The following is a 17087-nucleotide window of genomic DNA, read 5'->3' as shown; positions in this document are numbered from 1 at the left end:
TGAACAAAAAAAGACAAATGTCTTGGATGACATTGCGTGGGTAAATCTGGATTTTTTTACGAGAGTGGAGTAATCCTTTAATACTGTATGTAAAGTGCGCTTTTACCATTACATCCACCTAGCAAGCAACTGCATATCTACACCCTGGCAACACTTGCACTGTTTTTTCTTATTTTTCAGAAAATATTAAAATCTCTTTTTGTTTACTTTTCATGCCGGTGTGTGCGGTATGCTTGGTACTGACCTCAACATCTCTCTTTCTTTCCCTGTCTCTCTGTCCTTTCTTTCCACCTGCCAGTGTCTGTTATGGATCAAGGTCAAAACTACAACAGAGGTGATTCTTTCTCTCTCTTTCTTTCACTCTCTTGCTCCCTCGCTCTCGCTTTGTTCAGCAGAGTTTCTGACCCTCCTCCCTTTTCAGCCTTTGTTTCGGTCTCTCTTTCCGTACTGCTGACAAGTCGAGCTATTGCATTTTGGGAAACGTCACATCATCCGGCCGAGAGAGATGCTCTTTGTCTACAAACTCACGCATGCACGCAAACGCACAGATCAGTGTGTCAACCCTTTACCTTCTTCTCGTCTTCGTTCCCCCCGCAGCGCCGCTTCCATCGCTGACTGTGTGCTTTGCTTTGATATTGATGTTTTGTGATATTGAGGATTAGGTTTTGTACAGTGGTCCGTGTTTTGTGTGTGCGTCCCTGCGCTTCTGTGTTTCATGCATCGCTGCATGCCAGCCTCACACTCATTTATTTTCGTTTACGCGTTGTTTGCTGTTTTGGATTAATGCATTTGGCTTGTATGGGAACGCGTCAGTGACTTCACGTACCGGCTGTGTTTTCTGTCACCCTGCAGGCATGTTCACTCACTTTCCCAGGATGTGCATGTTGAATATAAAAGTCCTGTCCCAAATGCAGCCCTAGGGGAATTATTTTCCAGGGAGATTGCAAATGGGCTTTTGGGACAGGATGTCTAACCTGTTAAACTCCGCATGGGATGCCAAAGCATGCGGACTAAACTGACTGTGTGACACGTTAGTCATGTGACAGTTACTCACTTCCTGTGTATGTTTGTTTTTACAGCGTACCACTGGGATACCTCCGACTGGCTGCCGAACACGCGCCTACCTGACCTTCCTGAGGAAGTGCCCACCTACGAGACGTGCGAAGTGGGCGTGCCCTTAGAGACCGATTATTACCTCGGTGGGTTTGATATTGACAGCGACTACCCACCTCCCCACGACGAGGAGTTTATGATGTCGCAGGACCAGTTGCCCCCACCTCTTCCCACCGAGTACGACGATACATCGCCCGCCAATCAACCCGCCTCCAGGGACAGCACGCTCAGTGGGGACCGCAAGCCCCGCCCACATTTTCACCCCAGCCAATATCTCCCCCCGCATCAGCTGCCGCTCGGCTCGGCGGGGGAGGAGTTTAGCACTTTTGCCGGCAGGGAGGAGCGCCTCTCCGTCAACACTTCCTCCGTGTCGGATGTTTCCTTGACGCCGCGAGGAATCGAAGGGTCGGAAACGGGTGGAAGTTTAGATAGTTTGGAGGACTCGCATTCGCACCTGCTTACGCAGCAGACTGAGGTGTGATGCTCATACGCACATATACACGCGGTTACCTGTGCGCTTACAGACAAAACGAGACTTAAACTGTTGCATAGGTTAAAATGAAGACAGAACTCTAAGCTCCGCCCTCTGCATGCGCAGAGAAGAGAGCTTCCCGAATTTAAAAGCACAGGAAGTGATGTCATAGATGGGGGACCACTGGATTAAAGCAACAAGAAGTGATGAAGCAACCGGAGACCAATGATCTGTAGAAAAGTTTCCAGAAATCTCCTTATAGTTTTTCACCATTTAATTTTTTGTGTCGCCCTACGTGTATGAAAGCGTGTGACAGTCTGGCTCGGTTCTGAAACCTGGTGAACTGTATACTTATACAGGCATACTGGATTTTGATGTGAAGGATGCTGGAAAAAGTTGATTATTGTTAATCATAGTGTAATTTTAAAAAACTAAGATTTGTACCCAATATTTGTGCGCTACGGCTTTTTATGCTTATTGGAGGGTCATAAGAATATGCTAATGTCAAACTTTTTTGTGTGTAGTTTAGGACAACACATTTAAAGTTTGACATTAATGTGTTGTCCCTAACCAGACACATCTCTGTGTTATTATTGGAACAAGACATTTTGTGTTGTTTTAACACATCTCCGGTTGTCCCTTTTATTTATTGGAACACAAAATCAACACAAATGGCACAAAATGTATTAAAAAGCATTTTAAAAATGTGCATTTCTCCCAGCCCAAAACCAAAAAACACTCTGACCAGCCAAATGTGACCCTGTCTGTGAAATCCAGGCTAAAGTCTCTGACAACCTTATTCTGTCATATTAAATATTAAAGCCACAATATGTAATATTTTTACCACTAGAGGTCGCCAATACATAACGCAATAGCTGGGTTTCCTTCACCCTGATTTTATGTGCATCTAGAAACAAGTAATAGAAATGGCAAATTTAGAATGAAAAATTCTTAATTTGCATAAACCGCCCACTTGAGGTGGTGTGAATAATAGGAGATGGAAACGCATTTGCAGAATAAATTCTGATATAGCCAATTCTGTCTAGCTGTTTCCGCTGATGTTGTCTTTCCCATATAAGGGTCTCGACGTTGACGTTATGCCCTTGTCTGCATTATTTCTTCTGTGCACAGCATAGCGAAAATGTATAACTTGCCAGATCGTAACTAAATGCAGTCCTGTCTCCATTTTCTGTTTTATTTACTGTTGGTTACTACCAATACCACTGTCATTCGCTCTAACAACTTGATTGAAACGCACCTAATTCGCTTTTTTTTGCAAAGATTTACTTCATGTTTGGATGGAAACCCAGCTAAAAACAAAGGCGAAGCTTAACTCTTTCCCTGCCGCTAACGCGTCAATTAAGAGAAAATGCTTCCCTGCCAATGACGAGTATATCCGGCTTTCCGCAATACCGCTATTATCCACCAGGTGGCATCAACTTATCAACTTCATCAATTTATAAAACACTGAAGTATCTCCCTAGGGCAAACAGCTTTATATCCGTGTAAGTTTTGAGGATCGCTCTGAATCGGATTTCTATCCAAAGTTCTCCACAAAAATGGAATTATCTCTAAATTATAAAATTTTGTGCTTTTGAAGAAACCTACCTATATTTGAGAGGTGATAAAAAGAGAAGGAATGAAGGTATGATGAAACTTTTTTCCAGTTTTTTTCATTTAATATATTGTATGTTTATATATTTTAAGAAGAACATTTTCTGGAAGGCATTAAACTTTTGTGAAAATGATGAAAAATGCTGGCGCTGGCTGGTAAGTTTTTTTTATGCTGGCGGGGAAAGAGTTAATGACGTTATGAAAGTTTTTTGTCTGTGTAGAGCGTTTCAAATCACCTGCGAGGTTAAAATTTGATTAAGATTTCACCTTGCCTATGTAGACAGTGAGACAGTTCACTAGGTTTCGGGGATAAGTTTGTGTGTGTGCACAGATGTACATTAATATAAATAAGCACACAGATTTTCTGTATCTCTCTACATTGGAAGTTCTGTATCTTTTTAAACTTTTTCTGTTTATTATTTGCACTAAATTGATGGGCGATAAGTTCAGATATACAGCAGCCCTATATGAAATCATTGTCATGTCATATTTAAAGCCCTATTTTTCAAACTGATCATTAATATGCTTTGTGTGTCTGTGTCCTTCATTAAGGTCATGTCTTACAAAAATATCATGATTGCATATCAGAAAGCCATACAGTAAGCAGCAAGTCATTATCAGTCTTTGATCGGAGATGTGTTTTGTGTTCAGAGGCACATGCAATGCAAGAATGACACAAGCCTGTAGCGTACGGTCCAAAAGAGAGAAACAGAATATGAGCGAGAGAAAGCAATAACTGTAAGTCAGAGAGAAAGAGAGAGAGAGAGAAGGCCTGAAACAGAATACGGGATAAAAGAAAACATACACCAAAAGAAAATGTAAAGAAAAGGGAAATCAATAAAATATGACCCAAATGCGTGTCTGTGAGAGAAAGAGAGAGAGAGCGAGTGAGTGAGAGAATACTGTGGACCAATTTTAAATTGGAAATGCAAATAAGTCTTAAAGGGAACATGTTGACGTAAGGGGTTTAACGTTGTGACATTTGCTTTCAGAGAGTGTACTGTTGTAACGAATGCCATTGGGCGATAATTTTTTGTAAAAGCTGTAATTTTGACGTAATTTGTTGTACAGTGTATATATAAGTTCTTCAAATGCAGATTTTGTAGATATTGAACTGCATTGATGGCAGGGTTATTGCGTCCTGCGAGCGTTTGACGTGGATGAAAAGGACAAAATCACAAATATGAACTTTGCATTTAACATTTTTAACAGCCGAACGCACACATGGGTTTTGCTTGTGTGCTTCAATTTTCTTTCAAGTTTTTGTCTTTGTATTTTCTTTCGAAATATCATTTCTGTCCATCTTTTGAAATTATATATTTTTTTATTGTGTTTATAATTAAAGGGAATTGCTCTGCTCTTGCAGCGTGTTTTATTTTAATTGGTCGTCGTTTGATCGTTTAGTTTTAATTTCAGCTCTTAAATTGTTTTGTTGACTGTGTAAAACAGTATTAAAAATGCTTGTGATACATGTAAAGTGTCTTTTTTACTTCAGGATTTTATTTTTGTTTTGCTTGCTTTGTGTTATTGTTATTATTTTTTTAAACCAATGCTAAAATAAAAAATGCCGAATATTGATGAAACTGAATATTGCGATGAAGTTATGCATGTGTTTGATTATTTTGATACCCATTGTCTTACATTAGGTTAATTTGCTAAAGACAAAAGAGATTAAAGCTACAATATGTAGATTTTCACCACTAGAGGTCGCTATTATACAACAACAAAGGAACGATAGGCGGTGTTGTTTTAACCATTTAGAGACGTTTGAAATTCCCAAATCATGTTTATACTGAGGGGCAACCTTTCGATCTCTCTGATGAAGCCAATATGGAAGTGACTTAATCTGAAATTCATCGACAGGCTTCAATTCAATTCTCATAGACCTCCATGTTAAAATGCCCAACTTTACAGCAGAAAATAATATGTTTACAGCCTGGTACAAGTGTGTTTGGTTTATATATTTAATTTTTCTCTTTATGAAAACTGTGAGGGAAGGGTGAATTTTTTTGTAACTTATTCGTTTAAATTATGTTAAGCATGCATAATTAAGTTTTGCATAATTAAGGGCGTGGTCACTTGAGTGAGGGGTGAACTGCCACTGCTGTCACTAGAGTCAAGCTAAGCTGAAGGCAGCGGTATACTTTTTTCCGCGTCATGTGCGCACGCACAACTCAATATTTTCACGTGCATGCATCATAGTTTTTAGAAAAGAAAACATAAAATTTAAGTAAATGTGTGCTTAAAACAAGCAAAATATCTGCCAATATTTTTTTCAATTACACTGCAAAAATTATTTTCAACAAAAAATTCTTAGAATTTTGTCTTGTTTTCAGTAAAAATACCTAAACATTCTTAAATTAATGCTTTTTCTTGATGAGCACAACGACCAAGTCTAGATTTTAGACCAAAAAATCAAATTTAAGTGATTTTGTGCATAAAACAAGAAAATCAATCTGGCAATGGGGTAAGCAAACAAATCTTGAACATTTTTCACTAAATTCAAGAAAAATTTGCTTAACCCATTGGCAGATTTTTTTCCTTGTTTTATGTACCAAAACATTTAAATTTTATATTTTTGCTCATCAAGAAAAAGCATCTTAATTTAGGAATTTTTAGATATTTTTACTGAAAACAAGACAAAATACACAAATGTTTTTTTCTTGAAAATAATTTTTTGCAGTGTAGGTGTTTAAGGAAAAAAAAGTTTTTTGCTTGAATTTAGTGTTTAAGAAAAACTTTCAAGATTTTTTTGCTTAAAAAAATCTTGAACATTTTTCTTAAACACTAAATTCAAGCAAAAAACTTTTTTTTTCTTAACCCAATGGCAGATTTTTTGTTTGTTTTATGCACAAAATCACTTAAATTTGATATTTTTGGTCTAAAAACTAGACTTATTTTCTTGGGTTGTTTTGCTCATCAAGAAAAAGCATCTTAATTTAAGAAATTTTTTTAAGAACATTTTTACTGAAAACAAGACAAAAAAAACTAAGAATTTTTTTTTGAAAATCATTTTTTGGAGTGTAGGAAAATGAGTCTAGTTTTTAGACAAAAATATAAAATTTAAGCGAATTTGTGCTTAAAACAAAAAATGTTGAATCAAGTGTTTATGGAAAAAGTAAACTTATTTCAAGAAGATTTTTCTTATTCCATTGGCAGATGGATTTTATTTTTGTTTTGCTTGTTTTAAGTACTAATTTACTATATACTTTATATTTTTTGTCTAAAAACTAGATTTATTTTCCTAGGTCATTTTGCTCATCAAGAAAATAGATCTTAATTTAAGAATTTTTAGATATTTTTACTGAAAACAAGACAAAAATATTAAGGATTTATTTTTCTTGAAAATCATTTTTTACAGTGTAAAGAGATAAGTAATTGTGTGAAAAAAAAAAAACGTTTTTGTGATATTGCGTGTATATTGGTATATTGGGTTTTTGTTATATTACATTGTGCACCATAAACACAATCATAGCTTTAAAAACACAGAAAAAAACGGGACCTTTAAAACAGGAATTTCTCTGTATTAACAAATCCTTGGGAACTTTGTGGATAATGTAAGGATACAACTGCATTAAATATATTACACTATACTTTTTTAAGGAAATCTGACATATTGTGGCTTTAAAATGTCTGCATAAGTATCCTACACCCTCTGTACCTAAAGAGTACACATTCATAACTTTAGGGGTACTGGGCCCTCCAAAAGTATATATCTGTACCTACTAAAAAAAATAATAAATATTAGGAGCTTTTTAAAGGTCCCAGTGATGGCTTTTGTACCTTTTTCTGACTGTGTAAAATTCACTCCCACATCATAGGTGTTAATAAAACTGTCATGCAGTCAGGTTGATAACACGTTTTTAAACTTTTTCGGTTTGGAAATAACTCCACTTCAGATGTTTACAATTGTTGTGTTGTATAACAAGAGTTCGGGATCGATAGTAACTCATTTTCAGACTTTAAGAGTCTTTCCAAAACTGAGAAACTACAGAGATTTGGTGTTTAATCGTGTGCGTGTATGAGAGAGAGAGAGCGAGAGAGAGAGAGAGAGAGAGAGAGAGAGAGAGAGAGAGATCAGATCTCTCACTTTGAAAGCTTTCTGAGTTTCATTATCTCCCCAACTGCTGTGGCTTTTAAGGTGCTTCAATTTTTTTGCCTTTAAGAGCTTATTCATTTGAACCGATGTACATGCTCTCAGTGCTGACAGACACTCGCCTTCTGATGGGCTTCTAACCAGATTTAGGCACTGTGAGCATCTTTAGGTAAAACTTCAATAGTTTCGTGGCGTTGAGAGTTTCTTTTCTGAATGCTCAGTCTGCAGTGAAGAGAATCTGTTTATTAAGAGGTTGTGCATTATAGTGATGATGAATAATGTTATTACGCTTCGCACAAACAGACCAATGTTTCATTAAAATTAGTTTTTGCATAATTGCATTAAAGATGAAGATATCTCTGTACACCTGCAGTCACATCTGCTCTTTTAATTTATAGCTTTGTTTTTCCACTATGTTGTCCACTTAAATGATTTATTCTCAAGAAAATTGAGCTATTTTTAAAAAAGTTTAAAGTGAGAGGTTGCTTAAGCACTATAATTTATCTCTGTAAATAATAAGTTCAAATATTTTCTTTAAAATCTTGTATGTAGGTATCATGCTATTCAAATTTCTGTTCGATTTGGGTCACTTTAAAGGTCACATATTTCAAAGTGTTCTGGAGTTTTATTTTAAGTTATGATGTCCTTAAGAATATATATTTGCAGTTTAAGTACCAAAAACAATCTCTATATATTTTTACAGCTCCTCTTACAGGAGCTCTGCTAAAAACAGGTCGTTTTGGCTTGTAATAAGTAATATTCATGAGCCTTTCTTCTGATTGGCCGGTTGTTTTATAAGTGAAATACACAGTTGAAATAACGTTACCCATACTTTAAATGTTAGTTTCTGTACACGAAATGTTAGGTTAGTAAACCAACAGACACAGAGACTAATGCAGGGTTCACAACAGACCCGGTAGAGGCAGCAAGCACGTGTGATTTACATGTTAAGTCAATGCAAAGATGCGATTAGGCATCCTGCGGCGCGTTCCGCGTGAATTGAGCGTTGCCACGGGAAACGCACTAGTTGAAAAATCTGAACTTTGGCGGATTTCCGCGCCGCGTTAACCAATCAGGACCTTGCTGTAGTAATGGCGTGATTACAAGCAGCGAGCGTGAATAGCGAGTTTTTGCCGCCTTTACCGCGGTTGGTGTGAATGCACCATAAGAGATTTTAACCTTACCATGTTTAACTCAATAAACAAACAGATACCAACAGGGCCGGTGTCTGTAACTTAAGAAAACAATCCAACAACGTCTGATTTCCAACAGATCAAAAATTGTGGCTACCAAAGACTTTAACGTTACAAAACAACAAGTAAGCATCTAGTTAGCGTTTCATAACAGTTTACAATATATCATTTCAGTTTTCTCTGGCTCCATAATGTAACTTAAAGTTAGGGCTGAATGATAAATCGCATGCGATTATCTGGCGCACCTTTTTTAGTAAAGCCGGTTCAGTGATTAGTAGTAAATCATCATCACCTGCTTTCAAAAGCTGCAACCGGCAGCCGGTTCTGAAAGCATGTGATGGCGCTTTTTAATCAACGAGATGACAATCGCGTGCAATTTATCGTGCAGCACTACTTAAAATGTGTTTACTTACGGGTTGTGGATTTGAGGTCGGACCCAACAAAGTAAAGACTGCAACATCTTTGATGAGAAGATTCTTGGAAAACTAGCATTAATCAGTCCCTCCAGAAAAACTTGATTAAGCGATCGGATGATTCAATGCATAATCAGCCAAAGTCCGCATATTTATTCATTTTTTAAATAAGCCGCACTTTCGCCTTTTTTCTGTTTGCAAAATATGCGGGGCTTGCATGATTAGAATCCCTGCATTTACGTAGCAAAAGTCATATATATCTCAGCAGAAAGTTAAAAAATTTTGCATTTACTTAACACATGCACAGCAATGTCCCCTGTTTCTGTCACAGTTTTAGCAAGTTCACGCCGTTTTTGCAAGTTCCCACAATTTTGGCAAGTTCCCGCAATTTCATTGCATAAAATTGCATAAATATTCAGCATATTTCATCGCATTTTTAAAAAAACGTGCCGCAAAATCAACAAAAAACTTGCGTTTTTCTGGAAGGACTGATTGTACTGCCACATTGGAGCAGTCACTTGTGAAATGTTTTGAACAGACGGCTAAAGTTGAACTAATTGTTGAGGAATTTCTGAATAAATGAACATTAGCCATTGTTCTCATATATAAATGTTGTTCAGAAGCTTGTGCAATGATTTAGTTTCCTAACATCCATCCACTGAACAGCATGAGTGTGTGTGTGAAAAGGTAATGTACCCCTTCAAATTAATATAACTCTTGCATTTTTTGGTCTAGCAGCCTAATCTTGGTCGTTCATGGAGCGTCTGGTGAAAATATTAAATAAAGGCTACGTTAATTGTGATAAATAAAAATAATGCAATAAAGTATATTTTATACATAACATTATCAACAAAAAATGAGGTTTGTTTTATGCTGCATTTACACCAGCCACGGTAGAAGCGTGAAGCACGATTGATTTCAATGTTAAGTCAATGTGAAGACGCGATGACGCGCGTCTGGAGGTCTCGCTGCGCAGATGAGGTGTTTGACGCGGCGCAGAAGACGCGATTCCGCCTCATTTTACGCGAATTGAACGTATGCCGTGGAATGCACGAATGGTGTTTTTGTGCATTTGCGTTTGACGCAAATTTGCGGCTGACGCCCGAGTTGAAATATTTGCCGAAATTTCGCACCGCGTTAATCAATCAGGAGCATGCTTGCTGCTGTGGCGGCAGCCCCGCCCAGAGTCACTCATTCAACCTGAAGGGACGCTTGATATTGTCCGTGAGCAGTCACCCAGAGCTATATGACACAAGTTTTTATTTCTATACAGACAGGAATAAAAAGGACCTCACTTGGAAGAGTGTCAGTGAGGACATTGGGCAACCTGGTAAGTTGTAAATACACATTTCACTTTTGAGTCACGTGACGTTTATCGACCCGCGCCGTTTATTTTCCCCCTATAGCAAATACAAACCGGTAACTCTCGATAAATGCACAATCAACATCAGTCTTCTTGCAAACAGACAACTGCATAGCACTTGCCCCTCCCACAAGAAGCAGATTTTGCCTCTGACGCGCGTCAAATGCTTGCTTTTTCCGCGTGTCTAGACGCGCGAATGCATTCAAACTGTTCAAGTGGCAAACTAGACGCGGTAAACACAATTTTGACGCCTGAAACGCCGTTTTACACTTTTAGCGGCCACTAGGTGTCAAAGGTTTGCTGCATACTCTTGTCACAAATTAATAAATTACTGTCACTATTATTATTACTGCTAAAAGGTTTTGAAATATGAAAACTGCATTCTTATAATGCGTACACATCAAATGTGAAGCATTGTGTTCCTCCCTGTAAAAAACTTTGTGTCATGCACATTTTTCCTTGAGTTGAATATTTTCGAAGTTTGTGAAGACGCGTTTGAGGTGAATATTACACGTTTTCGCGCCACCTAATTGCTGTCATTCACATTACCCCACACATTTTGCATATATTTGCATCTTTGCATTGACTTTTTATGTAATATACGCATGCAAATCGTTGAATTCGCGTTTGGTGTATCCACATCAATAGACCTTTATCACGACAAATGATATATTGTTGCAGATTAAAATGTACAGTTAAATTAATGAAGTAAACAGGACAGTGCCAGTTAAGTAAAAAAATAAATGACGATGGGCTGTTGAATTATAAGAAAATAATGCAACTCGAAGTGGAGTGCCATGGGCGTTACACCACAGGTGTGCATTATCTTCGAATAATTCAAAGGACCGGAGTCAATTATTCCTCTTATACCACGGCTACCACAAACATTGCTCTGGTGCCTATTTTTAAGACATTTGACAAGTTAGGTGTGCGATTATCAAAAAATAATGCATACCCATGGAACATTTCTCAACCAATCAGAATACAGCATTCAACAGACTCATGGTATAAGGGCTTTTAAAGTGTATCAGTACCATTGTTTTGCCTCAAGATGCACGGCAGTGATGTTTACTGTAAGGTATGTTTGTAAAAACTACTTTAGTATCCTAATATATCTAAGGCCTGGTCCTGGATTAATCTAAACCCTGCCCGGGAAAGTATATGTCTGTTAAATTTCTGTTTATTGTTTTTAAGTAGGAACAAAATGTAGATGCAATAGTAAAGAGAGTCAGATTTATAAGATCAACAAAGAATAGATGCAATAGTAAGATTTGTTTTATTAAAAAGATAAATCCAGACCTAAACAGTAAAACAGGGAAATATCAAGATTTTTGTGGGTGTATTGACACACAGCATCTGAATTGCTCCGCGAGGTTTATTTTAGGCTGGTGATGGGGCAATTTTAGTGCTCACACATCGAGATCTTTGTCTTTATCTCAACCCAGGACAGCAGGACTGTAACTCTTCCAGATACTTTACCCCTGCTGTCAGAGAAAGCACAAAGATGTCTCTTCAACACCTGTGTTCATTGGATCAGTGCTTTAGTTGGATTAACTTTGTTAATGTTTGAAAAGCCACAACTATGCATGATTATGTATTTTTTTCCATTAGCATTGTTTCTGCCCGCTGTCAGTGACCATAACGGAGCAGACGTTGTGAGTTTCAATCTGCCAGAAAAGCAGTGTGTTAGTATTGCTGCTTACATCCTGAGACTGATTGAGTTGGCACCCGGACGGTTCGTCAGTTTAGATGTGTGTGTGTGTGCGTTTTCTTTTTTCTTTTTCATTTACTTATTTGTACTCTTTTCGATCTCAGTCATTGTATTTTGTGATTGACTTAGCAGTTTCCAACTTGAGTAGGTCTATAAAGCATGAACTGAATTCAGATCAGCTCTTAAACAAACCTTATCTTAGCTTTATTGAGTACACCAATGTTTGAACCTGACCAGAAAGCCTCTAAACAGCTTAAGAGATAAACATAATGTTACAAAAAAAAAATGCTTCATCCTCTACAGAATTTAGGGATAAAGATAGACTTGTGTCATTTAAACATCAGTGATGAATCCTAATATCCTTCTTTACTGGATTCACCTTGGGATTACATTGTACCCATGTGCTATAATGAAAGCAAGTCGGGGTCCATGACTTCAGAGCAGTTTAACGTCTCAGTATCAGTGGAGCGTCACTGAAAGATTAATGTAACATGAAAGACTGGATGTCGGATATTTAGACCTGATAATGAAGACGGGATGTGACAGCATGGAGCAGAGCTGACAGTTAACACATCAGTATGGTAATGAACAGGTGATGCCATATAATCAGGTTTTCTGGGGTGCCCAATGGGTGTTTGCATAGTTTAAGAATGAACATCAATGGACTTGCAAACCATGCACACAAATGATGCTAGACACTTAAAGCTAACTTTTGTTATTGTAGCTGATGATGCTATTCTCATTTTAAGTTTGTAAAGTCAGTTCATTAAGCATTATGTCATAACATAGTAGTCACAGGTATAGTTCATTATTATAAATATTTACCATCTATTGGTATATTGGTGTATAAAAGGTTTCTGTGTGGGGTTTGCGTGATCTCCGTGTCAGTGTGGGTTTACGCCGGGTACTTCAGTTTCCTTTCATAGTCCAAAAACATGCGGGTGAGGTGAATTAGATCAAATTGCCCTCCCCTCAACGTTTGTATTGATTAACTTGTGTGGATCAACTTGTGTATGGATTAACCGGTTCTCGCCATGACTAAACCATGGATGCTGGAGTGCCGTTACGAATAAATTACCAAACATACCAGTCACTGCTATTAGCAAACACAAAATGTCGATGTTAGATTAAACTATTTATAATTTTATTATAAAAAAAAACATTTTTGTGAAATGTGTTACTTGAAAAAAAATTCACTTTGTTTTAGATTTTGTTTCCTAATTTAAAATAAATTATATTCATGGATATTTAGGTGTGACAAACAGTTTTGTGGCCACTATTTTATTCCTTATTCTCATTACATATCTGTGCATAAATTTGAAGGAATATTACATTTAGATATTAAGTAAACTATGGTCTCTTCCTGTCTAGCTATGTGTGTTTATATTAAAACCAAAACAAACGTTAGTCTTTTCAAAAGTTTATTATTAAGGCTATGTCCACACGAAGCCGGTGCATTCCCTATCCGATCATTTTTTTTCCTTGCTCTAAAAAAATAATCCGTAAACACAAAACCACTGAAACCGACTAAAAGCGGTGTAGTATATATGCCGGACCATTATGGGGCGCTGTAATTCTGCCACAGATATACACTATACACGGAGAAGAAGACTTTGAGCATGCGCATAACCAACGTTTGGTGTTGTCCATTATCGCTTGTTGGTCACCACAATTGCATAGAAGCAACAGATTATGCTGTAATAAAGCTAGTAGGCTTTAGTAGCTTCTGTACTAGTAGTCTGCCGTTATTGTTGTTGCTGTTACGTGTGCCGCTTCCGACACGTGATGACGTTTTCGCTTCACAAAATATACGGATTGGCTGTACAGACGAAACTGCAAGGGTGTCGGTTTCAGATTTATCCACTTTAGGACCCGGTTTCAAAAAATAGCGGATTCAGTCTCCCAAAACGCCGGATCCGTGTGGATGAAACGCCAATACGATAACAAATTTATACGTATACAGTGATACGCGTCTCCGTGTGGACAGCCCCTAAGGTTGCCTCGCATGCTTTTGCTTGGAGCTTCAGAAAAGTAATTTCGGGTAAGGGAACATAGCTCTGGTTTTTGCATTGAATTGTGGGGATTTTTAGGGAACTAATGGTTCAGTGCACTGGAAGGATTTTTCGATTGAGACAGCCCTTAAAATGGCTGACTCCCTGATCAGTGCCCTGACTACTGAATAAGGGAGCTGATTGAGACAAGGCCAAAGAATAGGGACAATGCAGCTTGCCAATTTGTGGGTATTATATGGGCGATACCAGTTATTTTCCGATATCAATAACAATACTTCTATAAAATATTTATGTAGGTGATTTTTTTTTGCTAGCCGTCGATTATTAAACAAAATAGACATGACAACTTTTTGCTACGTTTATTAAAAATCAGTGATTACTATTAGCACATTTCTTCTGGGTGATATTTTTCAAGCAATATGATGCTGATACTTTTTTAAACTTTTGACGATACCAATACTGCTTATATTGCATAACCTACCTATTAGTGTTGTAGTCAAGACCACCTAAACCGAGACCAAGTCAGGACCAAGACCAAGACAGGCCGAGACCGAGACAAGACCAAGACTTAAAAGGATCGAGACTGAGTCAAGACCAAGACCAAGAACGGCAGAGAAGTCAAGACCAAGACCATTGCAAATCACTGCATTAAAACACTTATGATAAAATGTGGAATATGCTTATGATTAGGCATGATGAGCAAAACTACCCAAGAAAATAAGTCTAGTTTTTATACCAAAAATATCAAATTTAGGTGATTTTGTGAATAAACAAGCAAAAAAAATCTGCCAATGGGGTAAGAAAAAAAATCTTGAACCTTTTTCTTAAACACTAAATTAAAGAAAAAAAAAATTGTTTTATGCACAATTTGATATTTTTTCCTCTAAAAACTAAACTTATTTTCTTGGGTCGTTTTGTTCATCAAGAAAAAGCATCTTAATTTAAGAATGTTTAGATATTTTTACTGAAAACAAGACAAACATACTAAGATTTTTTTCTTGAAAATCATTTTTTGCAGTGTGCCATCAGTTGTGGTCTTGACCGGTCCTGAAATAAAATTCAGAGTCCTCTTTGTCTGAGACCGAGACGAGACCGAGTAAAAATGCGATCGATTCCAAGACGAGACCAAGACCTTTAAAAAGTGGTCTTGAGACCGGTCTCGAGAACTACAACACTACTACCCATTACAGAAAACTTTTTCAAACAGCACCATTCTGTATAATTTATATGCTGGTTTTCTCATGGAGCCCTAAAAATGTTCACAGAAAGTCATCATTTGATGATATATTTATTTTGTTGAGACGTTTTGGTCCCTAACGTAAAAATATCAGGACACGCACACACACACATTTTATATTTATTCTTATTTATCTAATGGTAACAACAAAGTTATTAAGTTACTATGTGATCTTTGTACTAGTGTTAGGACGGTATATTGAAGATGCCGATATATCGTCCGATATTTAGAATTTTTTTTAACATGACGTTATGTTGTGTCACATTAGTTTAACACACTTATTCAAACAGTACTGTGAGATGTCAGATTAATTATGTCTTTTAAGTACTTTAAAGGGGAATATTTATAAATGTTATGCATAACAAATGTTTTTTATTTTCACCAATTTTCTGTTTGTCTCTTATTTACTGTAATAACATTTGTAATTGGCCATACAGCTTTCTTAACATCGGCACTCCATAAAAACCATATCGGTCGACCACTACTTTGTTCCTAGGGTTTCCCTTCCTAAAACTATCCTGTAACAGACAGACGGAAACTTGGCAGCTTGTTTTTGTTCAGCCTCTTTATATGTTTTAGGGTGTGTTGTTTGTAAATGTTTAAATAGATTGCTTGTATTGCATTACCCCTTTAAATTAACCAAACCATTGGTTTAAACAATCAGCATAGGTTAACCTAAACCTGATGATTGGGTTTGACCATAGATGGAAACAACCCGGAATATAGTGTGTGGGAATAGATGATAATTTTCCTCCGATATTGAAGTTCTTATGTCTCCCACACAGTCCCAGACACACGAGTTCTTTCACACGTCGTACAAATTAAACCCAAATGCATACAGACAGTGACAAGCACCGCCGCTCTCAAGAGGGTTTCCTACTTTGTGACATCAAAGCGAGGACTCTCTCGCTAAGAAATCAGACGCCCGTTACATAACTCGATCCTTTAATGAGCCATGCGCTCAAACTATCAGCCCGTACCCACACAAGCACCCGACCAACAAGTCACAGCTAGGGTTTCCATTCAGTAAACGCCTCTCTTATTCACAGTGCTGATGTAAAAAATCCTAATCGTTCAAACACCGACCTCACATTGAAATGATTCAAGTAGGCAGGGTGTTATCTGTTGCTGTCGAACCGAATGGATGGGTTGCATCCCCCAAAAATTGAGGCTGCGTGGTGGATGCCATTGCTGGCTTGGAGAGATAAAGCCTCGCGCCAGCTAACATCACCAGTTCTGTTCTGTATCTGAAAACAGGAAAAGATATACTGTGCATGTACTTGATTGTAAATACTATTGTGGTGTTGTTCGCACTGTGACATGCATTAATTAAAATAAGACAATAAAGTATGAGGCCTTATAGTGGGATTTTTTTAATGCATGCGTCACTTTTAGATAAATTCCACTTTTACTACCCTAATATTTTGTCCCTTACTTAGATATTAAGATAAATTAAATGATAAATAATATGTATTTAAATCACTTTATATGCACTGCCCAGACTTGGCACCATTAAGAGGTCATTTTTCTTCCATAATGAGTGCAAAGATTAGATTAAACCATGCAGAGGAAACATTTATTTGGTGAGTCCGTGGTATGGCTTTATATGAGAATATAGTTAATTTTCTGGAACTTCTTTCCAAGCAGCAAGAAAATGTGAAAGGTGAAGCAGGGTTGTGTTAAGCTGGGATAATCTCTCTGACTGTGTGTGTATGTATGTCTCAGTGAGTGCCTGGCAGGGCAGATCCTGGCAGACGTGATGCAAAATTGGGGTGGAATGGGCCACCGCTCCGCACAAGGACATGAACCCTGTTCATCTTAAATGAATTACTTCTCTACCATATCTCACTTTGGCTCCTATCT

General features: G+C 37.4%; 1 protein-coding gene and 1 long non-coding RNA gene across 4 annotated transcripts in view; one reads left to right on the top strand and one right to left on the bottom strand.

The window, feature by feature from the left end:
- fat3a (FAT atypical cadherin 3a) overlaps positions 1-4668 on the top strand; it is a 197747-nt gene extending 193079 nt beyond the window's left edge. For both annotated transcript variants that reach the window (XM_065280499.1, XM_073815542.1), the window contains exons 30-31: positions 299-334; positions 1080-4668. In XM_065280499.1, the coding sequence (XP_065136571.1) occupies positions 299-334; positions 1080-1594 (551 nt within the window). In that variant the 3' untranslated portion in view covers positions 1595-4668. The remainder of the gene's footprint in view (positions 1-298; positions 335-1079) is intronic.
- Positions 1-17087, bottom strand: part of LOC141282498 (uncharacterized) — a 110458-nt gene that overhangs the window by 18308 nt on the left and 75063 nt on the right. The window lies entirely within an intron of this gene.

The sequence above is a fragment of the Paramisgurnus dabryanus genome, chromosome 8 (assembly GCF_030506205.2).
Source record: "Paramisgurnus dabryanus chromosome 8, PD_genome_1.1, whole genome shotgun sequence".
Classification (NCBI taxonomy): Eukaryota; Metazoa; Chordata; class Actinopteri; order Cypriniformes; family Cobitidae; genus Paramisgurnus; species Paramisgurnus dabryanus.
Note: the sequence above shows the minus strand (reverse complement) of the source record. Positions and strands in the feature narration are given on the sequence as shown.